The sequence below is a fragment of the Trichechus manatus genome, unplaced genomic scaffold, assembly GCF_000243295.1.
Source record: "Trichechus manatus latirostris isolate Lorelei unplaced genomic scaffold, TriManLat1.0 scaffold00059, whole genome shotgun sequence".
NCBI classification, from domain to species: domain Eukaryota; kingdom Metazoa; phylum Chordata; class Mammalia; order Sirenia; family Trichechidae; genus Trichechus; species Trichechus manatus.
The window spans coordinates 9,666,857-9,684,230 of NW_004443995.1; the positions used below are offsets into that span (position 1 = coordinate 9,666,857).

The 17,374-nt window shown below is 39.1% G+C and overlaps 1 protein-coding gene across 1 annotated transcript in view; it reads left to right on the top strand.

Annotated features, from left to right (window-relative positions):
* The window catches only part of NR3C2 (nuclear receptor subfamily 3 group C member 2), a 371,722-nt gene that overhangs the window by 324,334 nt on the left and 30,014 nt on the right, over positions 1 to 17,374 (top strand). Inside the window, exon 7 of the mRNA XM_012556240.2 lies at positions 13,151 to 13,281. Coding sequence (XP_012411694.1) covers positions 13,151 to 13,281 — 131 coding nt within the window. The remainder of the gene's footprint in view (positions 1 to 13,150; positions 13,282 to 17,374) is intronic.

Consider the following 17,374-nt stretch of genomic DNA (forward strand, 5'->3'; position numbering starts at 1 on the left):
TAATGCCTAGGCTGTCTACCTTCAAGCATTCCATTTCATTTTTGACAACTTCCAGTTTTTCTGGATTCATTCTGTGTTCTGATTATTAATGGATATTTGCAGCTGTTTCTTCTTATTTTGAGTTGTACCGCATCAGCAAATGAAGGTCCCAAAAGCTTTACTCCAACCACATCATTAAAGTCGACTCTGCTTTGAGGAGGCAGCTCTTCCCCAGTCATATTCTGAGTGCCTTCCAACCTGAGGGGTTCATCTTCCAGCACTATATCAGACAGTGCTCTGCTGCTATTCATAAGGTTTTCATTGGCCAGGTTTTTTTAGAAGTAGATAGACAGGTCCTTCTTCCTAGTCTGTCTTAGTCTGGAAGCTCTGCTGAAACCTGTCCACCATGGGTGACGCTGCTAGTATTTGAAGTGCCGGTGGCATAGCTTCCAGCATCATAGCAACACACAAGCCACCACCATACAACTGTGGTGGACTGAATTTAACTGTCTATGATAATAGAGTCTTGGGAGGTTTAGCTGTTTTCTTCTTCCAAAAGCAAGCCTTTCAAGATAGAAGAAGGAATCTTATGATCCTGTAAAGTGAGCACAATGTCTTGCTAACCTCCACATCCCCACCGTAACACATTCACACACCGCCAAAGTCACCTCTCACAAGTGTGAACCACTCTCTCATGTTGCCTGTGAAGCACAGTTGCACACCTGAGTTTTATCAGAGTAAGTGTCCTTCTTTATAACCTGTGCCTGATTCTAGTTGCTATAATAATGTGACTTTGGTCAGGGAAAATATGACTCCATAAGTTACGGGTTAATATAGATCTTATATTGTATTAGGAAATAGTAATCTGCTTTTACCTTTTCCACAAATAATGGTCTGGTAGCATTTCTAAATTTACATTTAACTTTGTTTACATTTCTGAAATTTAGTATTTAATTACTTTTATGGCCCCTTTTCATACAATGAGGAAACTATGGTAGTTTATTGAAATTAAGCACAAATATCCATTTAAAGCAATAATAACTCACTGAAAGTTTTCTGTCTTCTACTTAACTATCTGAGATCTACATACTTACAGATTTCCAGGAATTCTAGTATTAATCACGCTTACAAATAAGGGGCTTAATGATGGAAAATAAAAAGTAGATTTCACTAGAGAGTATTGTTCTTTTGTATCCTTTCCCTGTGTATGCAATTCTGGCAGTAAGTCTTAACATGGTTAGCATTTATTTATTCTATGAGGTTCCAAGCATGCTGTTGAGTATTTTAACCTTAACATGGTGTTTAAGATTGTTTAGGCTCAACGACCAGACTGCCTGGATTCAAAACTTAGAATTCAGTCATAGAGTTGTCAGTGAGGTTTGACTTTCTTTCCACAAAATTTCCTGGGATAAGCAAATCACTTTATCTACTCTTGTCAAGTACTAGAGCTGCTCCTCAGTCAGGGACATATACAAACCTCCTTACCAAAGCCAAGAATCGAAATGCTGGGTTTAGTAGGTCTTAAAATGCCTGGTGAATAATCAGGCCAGTCTGTATGCCCTTTACTGGAAGAGTGATTGGTAATAGGCCCTTCTAGTAGGAATAGAGCACCAGTAGTATTTATTTGTTTATACCAAAAGCCCCCACTGTTGGTGTATATAATAGTGAACTGTTATTCTCTATCAGTTTTCTATAGTTTACTGCATTCTTTCTTGTATTTTAGTGTGAGATATCTTACAAGACCCTCATGTGATATGATAGGTAGAGTCATGAAAAGTTGCTTAGAAATCACTTTTTTAAATATACTATATGGTAACTGGCTTGAGGAAATTCAGAATCCCTCAAGCCAGTTAATATTGACCAAAGATTTAAGCTAAAACATTCTTATAATGTGTTTAATCACAGATATCCCCAATTTAACTTTCTCTAAAATCTGAATTTTTATAGTGGGTTATAGCTTTATGTTTTCTTTCCTCTATCACAGATATATCTCCTTGTAACCAGAAGCAACTGTGGTAACTATATAAATATTGAAATATTTAAAGTACAAAGGAATGTTTTGCAAAAGCCTATATATAAGAATTTATGGTTAAAAAAAATAAATGTACCCAGAGTTCTAGGAATGTCATTGGTAAATTATGGTTGCCATGTAACCAGGCCTCTTTAGATTTTTCTCCTTACATGTTATTTTGATCTGTGCAGCACCCATTAAAGTCAGCGCAAATCTTGATGCTCAGGTCCAAGGGCAGTTCTATGAAAATATATTCCTTCTGGAACATCAATTAAGGTGACAGGCAAAACACTGAATTGGCTTTTAACTATTACTAGAATTGACCATATAAAATTAATAGAAAATAGATGAATGTCATAGAGATCACTGAAACACCAGTCTCTCTAGCACATTAGTCCAGTGAAGCAAACCACAAACAACATTCTCAAGGGATTCCCAGACCTAAGCAGCTGAGTTCTGTCCTGGCTGAAATGAATGATGTCAGCACTATAAAAATGAATAGACATCAGAACTGCAACAAGCAAAATGGGCCTCCTACAGCTACATCTTGTTTGTCAGTTAAGGAAAAATCTAGTAAGACTATGAAAAAACTAAAATAAAAACTGTGAATGGGAATAATTTGAATACTCAAATGGGGTCATTTTTATTCTAATGAAAGGTTGGGGGAAAAAACTGTTTCTGCATGATGTTTTTTAGGAAAATAACAAGCCCAAGAGAGGCACCATCTGTTACGCTGACCATATAACAAGATGTTAGATTTATTCAGACATAATGATGTGGTTTGTAGTATCATATGTAAGGTCTGGTCTTTTCAGATCTGCTGTGGTAGTGTGTGTGCCCACACCACTCAAGTTATTTTAACTCTCTCTTGTAAGGTTGATGCTATTGCCGCATACATTCTAACATGTAACACACACACATATAATATAATTCCTAGAGGCAGTTTAGTGACTAGCATGTTAGTTAGCAAACATGCTTATCAAGAAGCCTGTTTCTGAGATTCCAGGGACTTGAGAGAATTCAAGCCTGAAAGAGCATTGTTTTGTTTTGCTTCTATCTTCAAAGAGATCTACATATGTCTACAGAGCATCTAGAATCCATGAAATCCGCTGGATTTACCTGTTCTCAGTTGCTGCCAGATACTTATTTAGCGATCACGTAACCATGGACCTATGCAGCATACAGAAATCAGTCATAAAAAGACATGCCCGCTATTATCCAGAAGGATGCAGACCTTCAGAATGAGAGTTGCCTGTTGTTTAATCCAAGGGTTAAAGCAAATACTTCAGAGGTTTCTTTTTTTTATTTTCTTACAAAAGAAGTGATGTCTTACACACCTAAAAGGTGTTAAGGCGACAAAGAGACAGTTTAGTGCAATATTGCTAAAGGATCTTAAGTAAAAAATGCCATTGTACTTTTCCCGGGCTCCATGTGGAAGCGTTGGGAGCCTCTTGTGCTTTGGCATTTATAAAATCAGCCAGCATGAAAGGATTAAATGTATTAAATAGGAATTCATGGAAAGAGAAAGAAGTGATAAAGGTAGTCCCATTTTCCCTGCTCCCTACGGTATCAAATCTTTAACAGGCAGACTTTTGAGGAACTGTTTCTGAGTGACTTCTTGTAAATTATGGTTTATTTACAATAAAACCATGGTTATATACCAAAAAAAGGAATTTTTACCCTTCCTACTTTTCAGAAAGCATTTAGCACAGCTTACAATAAAAACACAGATAAGCTGAAAATTCATCAACACACAGAGGCAAAAGGCAAGCAGTTAAAATAGAAGAATAAATATGGGTTGCAGAGATTCTCATCAAGTAGAAGTTGACATTATCCATTCATGAAGAAGGAAACTTTTTCTAGGCCCTAAGTTCAAGAAAAATGTGTCATGTAAGTCTTTTTTATAATTAGTAACAAGAAATGGAAGGAAGCCTCAACAGCCATTTTACAAAGATGTGGAATTGTTCCACAAAGGGCTTTTTCTTGGGGCAGCTTTCAGTGGAGGCAAAATGTTAAACTCTCTGTAAAATGCACTGCCTTAAAGGCCTGCTTATGTAACTTTCTAGTGATCTGGCTTAGTGCCAGGGGTAACACTTGAGAGGCCATTAAGGATGGAAAGCGTACACCTAAAACTCTCCACCTCAAAGATGAACTCAGCTGAACCCTTGACAAGGCCAGTGGAAGAGAGTTTGGAATGAGGTTGATGATGGGAACCTGGATCAGACAGGTAGGAAACTCAAGTCATCACACAAATTTACAAGCTAGAAGATGGAAGAGCCTGGCTTGCCTTCTCATTGTAGACATTCCGGCTAATTCTTAGAGCTCCCAAGTTCTCCAGGCCCCCTTTGCCTGGCATGTGTTTATATTCTGGGTTTATCAAACAGCAGCTTATATCATAACAGAACATTAGAATGATTCCAGAATTGCATTCAGTTTGGGACAGAAATTTCCCCAGTCAAATCAGTGCACCAAATGGACCACCAGATACCTGAATGACTAAGCCTTTCAAATAGTTCTTTTAGTAATGTCTTGGTGAGCCAGTACAAAAAAAAAATCAAAAAACTATTGCTGATAGTGGATGTCAACTCATGGCAACCCCCAAAACACAATGTTCCTCTGATAGGCATTGGGTAACAGATTCCCTGGACTGTTCTTCTAATGGGAAATAGGGCAACACTGTTAACATAAAATGATGGCAAGAAGACTTGGGTCCTGTAGATACAAAAGCAGTTCAGCTTATTCAGTTACTAAGTTAAAAGCAGGCAGCTAGCATGCAAATCATTTAAATTTTGAATACCATACTCACTCTGACCTTTATGGGGCTTTTTCTAATTCACACTATTATTGTTATGTGAATAAGTCCTGTTCCCAACCTCAAATTTTCTGGAAGAAAGAAAGAAAAAAATTCTGACACTTGGATTATTCACTTTTGTTCCAAGTGGATCAGGTTCAGAGAAGTTACATTATTTTAATACTTTAAAACTTTCTAAATGATCATAGGATTATAGCTTAATATTATGGATGTGGCGCAGTGGTTAAGAGCTTGGCTGCTAACCAGAAAGTTAGCAGTTCAAAGCCACTAGCCGCTCCTTGGAAACCTTATGGGGCGGTTCTACTCTGTCCTATAGGGTTACTATGAGTAGGAATCAACTCAGTGGCAACAGGTTTTGGTTTGTTTAAGAGAAGAACAGAGGAAAGTTTTTAAATTTAGTTATTTTAGCTATGTTATAAAACTGGTTTCCTAATTTGAGAAAATGACAAGTTTACAGAAATATTGAAGTGTTTCTTTAAAAGTAGTATATTAGCACTGTAGTTTTTCTTGATCTTAATATAAGATCCTTGGAATTAGAACTGTGTATCTATGCCTTCTTTGGTTGTTGTATGTATTTATTTATTCCAAAGTAGAGTTTATTCTGCACCTCCAAACAAGAAGATGTTTGACAATGGATGACATGTCCAGAAGTAAAGATTTAAAAAAAACCAAACCCATTGCCATCCAGTTGATTCCTACTCATAGCGAAATTAACAGATTCCAGTTATTCAGGTCTGGTAAACCAGTTGCTGTCCAGTCAGTTCTGACTCATGGTGGCCCATGTGTGCCAGAGTAGAACTGTGTTCCATGGGGTTTTCAGTGGCTGATTTTTTTTACAGGTAGATTTCAAGACCTTTCCCTCCAAGGAGCCTCTGGGTAGATTTGAACCTCCTACCTTTCAGTTAGCAGCCAAATACATTAACGGTTTTTACCACCCAGTGACTCCTGTTCAGATCTGGTAGTCACTTTAATACAGATGTTTCCTACCCCAGTAATCTCCTACCACCTTTATATAAGTCCACTGCTCAAAGATGACTTTTGGTCATACATTAACTTTTATTTTTCAGAAGCAGTATGCAAACTTGCTTTTCTTTCCCTAGTTAGTCAGCATACTTTTACATTATTCTACTCAGAATGAGGTAAAATTATAAAATGAATAAATACACGTAGCAAAGAGTATTTCTGTGAAATAACATTGCAGAATTAATACCAGTATCATTCCAAAATGATTGTCCTTGTTTCAGCTTCTTTGGGATGTACATTTCTGTACATTTAATCTAATTGTACAAAAATGATGTGATGTAGAATGTATTTTCAAGATGGACTATTTTCTTGAAATTTCCAACAGTCAACACCTTAATTGAGTAGATAGTAGTCTTCATTTAGAGAACTCAATTTCATGCAATGCAAACAGCAATGGAATTTGAATATGCAAAATCTTACCATATAATGGAGAACAAAGGATAAACAAATAAGTGAATATAATAACAAAACATATGAGGTACCAGATATCTCTATATGGCTGTATGATGCTGGAGAAAAGAGCTAGAAACTAGTACTCCAGCTGGAAGCATGGGAGAGAGGCATAGGTTTTGAAGTAAAAAAAACCTAGGTTTTGGATCCTGGCTGCATCACTTACCAAAATTTCCTTATCTCAAACATAAGGATAATTCCTAACAAGGCATTGTAAGAATTAACAGGAAGAAATTTAGCACTGGCGTACACTAGGCACTCCATACCCGATAGCTGTGAAGATGGCCACAGAGGCTGTTCAGGTAATAATCTGAGAAAGAGTTAAAGAGCCGCTATTCATCCTGAAATGCTTTCTTTAGGTGCGTTGCCACACATTAAAGTTCTAATCTGTTTTCAAGTAGAATCTGAGGTCTCTCTTTAAGTAACGTTTAATCTGTGTAGATGTTTTGTTAACACATCTGATAACAGAAACGTGTTGACACTGAGCTGTTTAGTTCTCAGGTTCTCCTCTAGGCAAGTCACTTCCACCTTCCTGAAAACCTGCGTTCTCTCCAGTTCTTGGAATGAATTACCATCCTATAGAGAGAGATAATAGCACCAACAATAATAATAATCCATGATTGTTTTTCTGCCAAGTCATTTTAAGAATTTGATTTTTTGTTGATTTGTTTTAACCCAAATGATCATTGGTCCTTTATATCAGAGTATTTGTACAACACTTTATAATTCGTTAAGAACTTTAATGCATTCAGTTCTTACATCCCTGTAAGCTTGGAATTATTATTAGTATCCCAGTTTTACATATGATAAACTCGAATCTCAGAAGTTACATGGGCGTAGGATCACACCTATGTAATCCTACACAAAAATCAGCACACTGGAGGGCCAATAGGCTGCATCTCTAGGCCCTGTCGTGAGCAGAGACAGCAGAAATGTCTTCCCTACCTATAGCCCAAGGTAGTTTGAAGAATCAGATGCATATAAGTGCATTTTTAAAACTGCACGGTGTCATATGCATGTCTGCTGTGCTCCCTGGGCATCCTGATTTGCAGTCTGTTTTACCACATTTTAGTCCCTGGGTGGCTCAAACAGTTAAGTGCTCAATACTAACCTAAAGGTTGGCAGTTCAAATCCATCCAGAGGCACTTTGGAAGAAAGGCCTGGTAGTCTACTTCCAAAAGATCACAGCCATTGAAAACCCTATGGAGCACAGTTCTACTCTGAAAAACATGGGATTGCCATTAGTTGGAGTCAACTTGACAGCAACTGGTTTGGTTTTTATTTTTTTGTTGTTTTTTTTTAACCCCATTTTACAATCTAAATCTTTTTTGAAAACGTTTTGAGAACTTCACAATACCAAATCTAATTTTTTAGCTATTTGCTGTCTACTTTCTGTAAATTATCAGCATTATCTTGCTCTAATCATCATCATCATATGCAAAACTCTATGTCTTCGTTTCATCTGGTTGTCTCTGCTTATTCCCTTTCCTTTCCTTCACTCTTTCATTCATTCATGAAATACTTATTGAACAAAGATCGGAATATAATATTTGTCTCTTATGTTCTATTTGACATTCAGAAAGGCTAGTAAGATGTGGTTCCTGTCTTTATGATAGTAGTTAACCGTCAGAAATCAGAATGATGGAACTAAACTGAGCCTTTTTTTCTTTTTTTGCTCCAAACACACAGAAATTCGGCGGGGGTGGTGGTGGGGGTGCTTAAATACCTAGCCTAACTCAAAATAAAAAAAAAAAGAAGACCCCAAGAGCAAGAGATGAACAGGGAATTCGCAGCGAGAGTGATTTAAGTGGGAACTGAGGCTATAGTTGGCCTACAAACTATTGGACACATGCCTCCAAACCAAAAAAAAAAAAAAAAAACCATTGACGTTGAGTTGATTCTGACTCATAGTGACCCTATAGGACAGAATAGAACTGCCACATAGGGTTTCCAAGGGGTGCCTGGTGGATTAAACTATTGGACACATGCCTTAGGGGTAGGTATTAAAACATAAACAGGAACAGGAGAATTTAGGCTCCAGCAAGGCTGGGAGCTAAAATAGAGTCTCCTGCATAAAGCCAGGGCTGTGCAAAGACAGCGCTGTCTTCTAATAAGGACAATAAACGAAACCAGCTGGTTGGCCCAGGACATGGCAAGGAAGCTGAAAGAAATAAGAAACACAAGCCTGTACCACATCAAGTATGGAGTCCAAACTTAAACTGCATGAGTTTGCAGAAAGCATTTAAGCTGCGAAATTAGCATGAAACTGGCCCAGAACACGTGAAATGCTTACACTCTGAGGGTGGTAAATGCTAAAACTTTTTTTAGGTTCCCTTCCACAAACCAGTGCCCGTGGGATTCAACCAGAAAATAATATATTGTCCAAACAATAAATATTAGATGTACATGTTAACGCCCAAAAAATTGAATAGAAAAAATCTGAAAGAAGCTATAAAATAAGCATGTTTGAAGTATTTAGAGATGTAAGACAGGTGAAATAACCATAAAGTAACAAGTATCTTATAGAAAAGAACAAATATTTGAAAAATAACTAGAGAGTTTTAACCAGCTCTGGAAAAATTTTGCTATTAAAATTAAAACACTGTGAACATTAAACAGTAGATCAAATACAGACAAAGAAAAAATCATTTAATTGGAAAATAGACCTGAGGAAATCACCTAGAATGTAACACACAGAGATAAAAAAGACAGATAATATAAAAAGAAGGTAAGTATAGAAGACATAAGGAGAGGGTCCAACACGCTGCTAACAGAAATTTAAAAAGGAAAAATAGCAGGATTGGTGTAGGGGTGATATTTGAAAAAATAGTGGCTAAGAATATTTCTAAACTGAAGAAATACCTGAATCTTCAAATTGAAGGATGACATTGACCCTGAGCAGGGGAGATAAAAATTTGCACTTAGGAACATGATAATAAAATTCGCAGTATCAAATAAAAAGGAAAAATTTCTAAGCTACACTGAGGATTAAATCCAGGTTCCCTCTGGAAGAATACAAATAGACTAATGGGAAATTTCCCCAAAGCAGCAGTTAAGACCCAGGGAAAGTAGAGTACTGTCTTTAAAATGCTGAGAAAATTTAGCTATCAGGCTAGAAATCTGTAACTTTGTAAACTATTGCTTAAGAGTAAAGGTGAAATAAATACATTTTCCGAAAAAATTGAGATTGCAAGAGTTGACCATTCAGTGACTAACTCCTGTCGAAAGAAGTACTAAAAAAAATTTTTAAAAAAAATCAGTAAGTGAGAAATTGATCCTAGAAGGAGTGAAACACAAGAAATAATGGTAAGCAAAGAAATTGGTAAAAACATTGGTAAGCCTTTACAGACATGGAGTATGTATGTGAAAGAGAGGCAAAATTAGAGACAGATAGGCTCATGTCAGTAGTGATTTGAAAACAAGGTGAAACTTAAATACTTAAGAATAGTATCATCATGGAAGATGAGTAGCAGTCTACCAAAGGTAAATTATTCTAAAAGTCTTCATAGAAAAGCTGTTGATTCACTTAGATTGTTAAGTATGCAAATTCATGATATAAGAATAATTATTAAAAGTACAATTAGAATGTACACCTTCTAAAACCAGAAAGGAAGGAGATAAAGAATGCTAACTAGTAACCAGTTGCCATCGAGTAGTTTCCGACTCATGGTGACCCCATGTGTGTAAGAGTAGAACTGTGCTCCGTAGGGTTTTCAGTGACTGATTTTTTTAGAAATAGATACCTGAGTTTTTCTTCCAAGGCATGTTTCGGATAGACTTGAACCTCCAACCTTCCAGGTAGCTGCCAAGCGCCTTAACCATTTGTACTACCTAGGGGCCACAGAGAACCCTAAATCAATCCAGTAAAAGGAAGGAACGTAAAAAGAAAAGCAGAAGCAGTTAAAATCGTAGGAAAAATCTAAATAGTCAATAATCATGATAAATGAAAACGGATTAAGTTGAGCTGTTAAAATGTAGAAACTCAGATTGTTTTCAGTGTAACTTTTTATTGTTTATAAGATGCATGAAATATAATTACGTGGGAAGTTTGAAACTAAGGGATTAAAAAGAAGACATGCTAGGCAAGTTCTAAATAGAGAGACAAAAGAAAAAAGAGACGAGAAAGAAAAAAGAGACTATCAGGAAAAAAGTTTAAGACAAAAAAACATTAGGGAAAGCGGGTGTTGTTTAGTGATCCCCCCTTCGCTATCAAGCCAGTTCCAACTCATAGTGACCCTATAGGACAGAGTAGAACTGCCTCATAGTATATCCAAGCAGTGGCTGGTGGATTCAAACTGCCAACCTTTCGTTTAGGAGCCAAACGCTTAACCATTGCACCACCAGTGCCCCTACTTAGTGATAAAAAAAAAACAAAACCCATTGCCATCAAGTCGATTCTGACTCATGGCGACCCTATAGAACAGAGCAGAACTGCCCCTTAGGGTTTCCAAGGAGCAGCTGGTGGATTCAAACTGCCGACGTTTTGGTTAGCAGCCGAGCTCTTAACCAGTGTGCCACCAGGGCTCTTACTTAGTGATAGAAAGTACAAAAGCTTTAAATGGTGTGATAGATATTTCGTGATGGAAAATGATATGATAGGTATGAAGAAGCAATTCATCAGAAAAGAAACCCAAACAGCCAGTAAACATTTGGAAAAAAATAGCCAACCTATTGGTGATCATGGAAAAACAAGTAGAAGTAATAATGGGGTACCCTTTCAACACCCCTCTGATTGGCAAAACATTTAAATTGGAAAATGCCAAATGTTGGTGGGGATGTGCAGTAAGAGGGCATGCCGCTCATGCCCGGCTGCTGAGATGAAAGCAGCACTTGTGCACAAACTGTGACTCAGTAGTTTTGTCTTCATCCTCTTCCCTGGAGAAATGCATGATGGTGGTCATGGAGCATCGTCTGTAATAGCATCAAATAGGAGGCAGCCCAGGTGCCCATCAGTGGTAGCATGGATAAAAGAAGTGTGATGTATTCAAACAAATGAAACTTGGCAGCAGTTAAAGTGAATAAACTTAGAGGTACCTGTTTTAAAATGGATTCATCCAAAAACTACAACATTGAATAAAAATAAGTTGCAGAAGGATGTGCATATCTGATTTTAAATTTGCATAAACAAAGCTGTACTGTATGCTGTTTTTATAGGTGCACACATGTGTAGTGAAACATAAACATCTGAGAGGAAACGATAATCACTCCAACTAGATGGTTACCTAATTGAGTGATGGAGATGGATGGGATCAGAGAGGGCCTTAGCTCTGTTATTTTGAATTAAAAAAAAAAAAATCTATACACACACACGTATATATGAAGCAGATACGGCAAAATGTTAGCATTTGTTAGCATTATGGTAGATCCATGTTGTTGTTGCCATCAAGTCGGCTCTGACTCATGGCGACCTTGTATAGGACAGAACAAAACTTTGGCCGGTCCTGTGCCATCTTCATGATTGTTGGTATGCTTGAGTCCATTGCTGTGGCCATCCTGTCGATCTGTCTCACTGGAGGTTTCCCTCATTTTTGCTGACCCAAACGTGTTTCTCTAGCAATTGGTCTGTCCTGATGAAGTGTCCAAAGTGAGCCGAAGTCTCACCATTCTTGTATCTAAGCAGCATTCGTAGGCTCCTGCTGCTGTTCTGTGTTTGGGTGTGTGTGTTTGTGTGTGTGTTCAAAATATTTCCTTAATTAAACATAGCTTCCAGCTTATGGGAGAGGAAAGACATATAATAATAATGCACAGCATAAAGTGATTTGTTCCATTATGTTTTCCTTACAACTGGCATTCAGAGTTGAGATACAAGAGATATCTGCCCACTGAGGGGGACCTGAGAATGCATCCTAGAAGAGGTATTCCAAATGCAAGAACGCATTTGTGGCATGGTTTTCCCACAGACACCCACCTGCTTGCAGGCACTCTTAGAAACATATGAGCCATTGTGACCTTCTATTTTTTTGGCCTTCGTCAAGTCCTCTCCCACTTTCATTTATAGTCTCTCTTCTGCTTTTTATGTGTGGTCATCACAAAGCAATAGTTACCCAAGGCCTCCCAAAAGATTCATTATTTTGAGGAAAAATATCTAAGAACCAAAGTGATGTCTTCCTTACTTCTCAAGTAAAGAGAAAATAGTGACTTGTGTTATTCAATAATGTGTCATATTTGTGGACACGTTTGTAGAGATTGCTCACACTCCCACATCACTCTCTCTCTCGGAGAGATTCAATTTGACATTATTAACCTCTCTTTTTTTTTTTTTTTTTTTCATTTTTTCTTTTAATCTCCCCTTTTGAACGTACTGCTGGAAATAGTTAACAAAACCGTTTTGTGACCTCCGTTAGGAAGGAGCTAGAGAGTACCACGAGGAAATTAGATTGGTCCTGAAGCCAGCCGCCTCCACTTCGTAAAGTCGTTGTCGTCCCATGTTCATAGCATCTGGTCCAGACCCTTGCAAATAGTAAATTCTCAGTATCTGGCTTAAAAGGAACAAAAGTCTATGGGCTTCTCCTCACATCACAGCAATTTCTCTGCTCCATGATCGCACTATAACACACACCCTAATCAGTCAGTATTACTCTTGCCATAAAGTGAAATAATGGCACACTTTGAAAAAGGTTGCCTTCGGTGCTTCTGACACATTCTTACAGGGCACTTACAAATGGCATGATAGTGTTGGTCTAGAAGCAATTTACCAATCACTATGAAAGCTATCTAACTTGTCTTTAAAACGTATATCTGCTCCATGACAAAGCCAAAAGGAAAGCTGACTCAGATCTCTTACGAAGCTACCTTGGCCTGCTGTGCCCTGGGCCACCAGCATAGGTTTTATAATGAACTTGCTTTCTCAGACATTGTCTTCTTTTCCTTTGCAGAGAGAAGATGCATCAGTCTGCCATGTATGAACTATGCCAGGGGATGCACCAAATCAGCCTTCAGTTTGTTCGACTGCAGCTTACCTTTGAAGAATACACCGTAATGAAAGTTTTGCTGCTACTAAGCACAAGTAAATTGATGTCCACCCCCTGATAATTGTTCTATGTTGTCAGATCATCCTCCCTTTCAGGGACTAGCCTATTTATAGTATGCAGGTCATTGGTACCAAAAAAAAAAGTTGACGAGGTAGGAGAAGGGCTTTGGACCTCAGTGAACTAAGTTCCTTGCAGAGTATGAAGCTTTGGACAAATGAAAGAACATGTCCCTTCCTTCCGTCATCCATCCATCTACTGAATGTTAAGTGTCTGGTTTGTGCATGGTAGGACTGGGCAGTTTAGGAAATTCAAGGGTGAAGAAGGCATGGTCCTTACCTTCAGGAAGTTTAGACCATAAGACAAGTTCAAAGATAATTTAATACATTGTGGAAAGCAATCATCTACCAAGATAGAGGTAAGGAGTGTCCTGGTGGCTCAGAGAAGGGGAAGAGCACATGCAGTGCTGGGATCAGGGAGGGATTCCCAGTGAAGCTGGGTCTTGGGAGGTTGTTCCAGGTTTATGGATTAGATATTAGGAGTGAGATGACATTCCTGGCAGGGAACTGTGTAAGTGAGTGTGGAAATACAGGAAAGCATATCCAGGCAGTAACCCTTACTTCTAGGGGGTGGTTTTGTCTGTTTTGTTTTGTTTTTAATGTATTTATTTAATTTTCAGGACAAATGAAAGGGCATATGAGCATAACCATGTGCATAAGGTTATGTTGGTTTGTGGAGTAGTGGGAAGTCAGGTTGGGATGTAGATGGACCAGAACATAACCTGAAATGCCAGTTGATGAAATCTGAACTTTATTATGTAGGCAGGGGTGCAACACTGTAGGCTTTTGAGCAATGGGATGACATTTTAAAAGCTGTATTTTATGGCTTTGTGAAGATGTATCAGGCAGTGGAGTGGATTAGAGAGGAGAGAAAGGGAGGGAGAGAGACAAAGACAGACAAGGAGAATTTAGCCCAACTGGAAGCACAGAGACATGCTATACAGCTGTTGAAATAATAGCTTGGATTACGATGATGGTAATATGATGGACAGGAGCAAATGGATTCAAGAAACATTGTGGCGTTGGCCTTGGCAACTGACTAGAAGGGAAAATAAAAATGCTGTGGGTTAGAAGTTACACAGGTTTCGAGCACAGAGCAATGATTAACATAATATGCTGTTAATAAAAATATGTCAGTGTTAAGAGGTGGAGCAGATTTTGTAGATTACATAATGAGTTCTGTTTTGGATAGGTTAATTTTCATGTGTCACCTCTATCCTAATAACCCATTGCTGTCGAATCAATTCCGACTCATAGCAACCCTATAGGACAGAGTAGAACTGCCCCCACAGAGTTTCCAAGGAGCACCTGGTGAATTTGAACTGCCGACCTTTTGGTTAGCAGCTGTAACTCTTAACCGCTATGTCACCAGGGTTTCCTCTATCCTAATAGAGATGGCCAAAAGATGAGAAAAATTTTGGAATGGAACTCAGAAGAAAATCAAGCTGTTGAGATACAAATTTGAAATTATCCTTATAGAAAATTGTAGTTGGAACTCAAATGGTTAGTGGGGTTGTCATAGCTCAGAGTGATGAGGGAAGAGCCAGTTGGTCTATATTAAAGAATGGCAGAGGCTGAAGGGACAGAGACAGAACTGTCAGAGAGAGAGAAACTGGGAGAGTATACTGTATTGAAAGCCAAGAGTTGAAAGTCTGACTGACAGCAAAAGGGGTATGGTTAACAGCACAGCTTCCACAGTGAAGGTTGAGAGTGTTGACAGAAGCCTGCTGGAGTGACCATTAGGCATCAAGCAGGTGCCAGATGGCCAGGGACTTGCAGATTGATGGGAAGATTTTTTAGGCTTCAGCTTCTGGAACCAAGTATGAGGGGAGTGAGAGTTGATGGCATGAGGTTCCCAAGGAGACAAGAGGACAGGATTAGGCTTGCCCAAGATGTTGGGCACTTCTTTCTCAGACAAGAACACAGGAATTTTCAAACAGAAGAAGTTGAGGATGCCCACAGCAGATGAGGGTGAGACCAAGAATGACAGCAGGAGATAGTATGGAGAGGACTAGTCTGAGTCAAGTGCTGTGGCCACTGAGGAAGCTGAGAAACATTCTGGATGTTGAGAGCTAGCAAGGATGTCATGGCAAGTGGCACGGGCTTTAGAGGAGATGTTGTTGAGTGATGACCTGGAAGCAAGAAAGAGTATCCAGTCCCTGCCCAGCCCCCTCCTCGCACATGAATCAGGGGCTTGGGAGAGGGGGCAATTTTTAGTAGACCTCTTAGAACGGAAGTGGCATCACTAGCCAACATGATGAGGGCAGAAGGAGTAGGAAGAGGTGTTTCTAGCAAAAGAGGGACTGGATCTGAGGAAGGGTGAGCCTGAGTCAGGTGGAAATAAGAGCAGGAAGAGGAGATGGTGGTGGCAGCTGTGGATGGTAATCCTGCTTCACGTGTGTATAGGACATGATCATTTCCAATGCATTTTCCCATATATTATATAATACTTAAAACAACCCTATGAGATTACTGTTGTTGTTGTTAGCTGCCTTTGAGTCGGCCCCTGACTCATAGAACAAAATGCTGCCTGGTCCTGTGCCATCCCATGATTGGTTGTGGATGAAACCATTGTGATAGTAAGGTTTTCAGAAGTAGATCACCAGGCCTTTCTTCTTAGTCTGTTTTAGTCTCAAAGCTCCACTGAAACCTGTTCAGCATCATAGCAACATGCAAGCCTCCAAAGATGTGTGGTGGCTGCACTTGAAGTGCATCGGCTGGGAATCGAACCGGGTCTCCCCATTCTAAACGTGGCAAAACAGCGGCACATGGTGCTGTTTGTTCAGTAGCCTCTGTGAGTTAGGACTCAAACCTAGGCCTCTGGGCTTCATGTACAGTGCTGTTTCCACTCTCCCAGGAGCAGGGAGCAAGGGGTGGAAAGGCAGGCCAAGGCCCACGAACAGCGGTAGGGAGGTTGCAGTGTGGAGCAGGCAGAGTCACACTCTTCAGCAGAGGTGGCAAACCCTGGCCCTGACAGGGAGGTAGGGCCAACAGGTCACAGCTGTGTTTTGTTTGGGTTGTTTTTGGACTTTTGTCTTGTTTTATTTTAATTGAATCTGATTGCCCAGGGCAGGCATGTTCTCTCCAGTTTGCCATGGGCCCACCATCTCTTATTAATTACAGCAGTCTGCGCTCCTGCCGGCGAGCAGGGTCAGTGTAGCCAGGTTTCTCCCTGCTCCCTGCCTCATTGAGGTTTCTCATGGTCCCAGTTTGTACTTTCTGGAGTATAACTTTGGAAAATATAATCTTTACATTCATTGAAAGTGATTTTATTCCCCTTTCCAAGCTATGCTGTTCACTGTTACTGGTTAGAAGAGTGTAAAAATACGAAAGCTGGAACCTGTATAAAGCCGAAACCTTTCAGAGAAGGAAAACTCAAATATTCTCCACTAAAATGAGTGCAGTCTTACCTGGACCCTGTCAAAGGCAGAAGACTTGAAAAATAAGGCAGTCCCACTGAGTTCCAGCTCTCACAGGTTTCACTGTGTATTTTTATAGCAAATGGATGATAGAATTTAAATGAAATATTTTTTTCCTAAAAATGCTTATCACAGTCATTCTTCATAAATTTTGGCTATTCAATATTAATTGATGTCTTATCCTTTCATATCCCTTCACTCATTCAGTCTAAAATTGATTCTGATATCATTTTGAAGCCACCTGAATTAACTTATTAGCTTCCAGGTAGCTCAGTACTTTCCGTTCTGATGTTTTTAGATGGAGGAAAAGCGAACGAGAAAGGCAGGAAAACATAAGTAAAGTGTTTTACGAATCATAGTAATTGCTGGCTTTAGTGAGTTTATTTTGCTATTCTATGGTAAAACGCATAAAAATTTTCTTCTTCCTTAAAGCCTGTTGCCACTGAGTCGATTCCCACTCATAGCAACCCTATAGACACAGTAGAACTGCCGCACAGGGTTTCTAAGGCTGTAATCTTTACGGAAGCAGACTGCCACCTCTTTCCCCTGCAGAGCAGCTGGTGGGTTCAAACCACCAACCTTTCAGTTCTCAGCTGAGTGCTTAACCACTGTCCCACCAGGGCTCCTTCTTCTTACTTAGGAATGTTAATTAG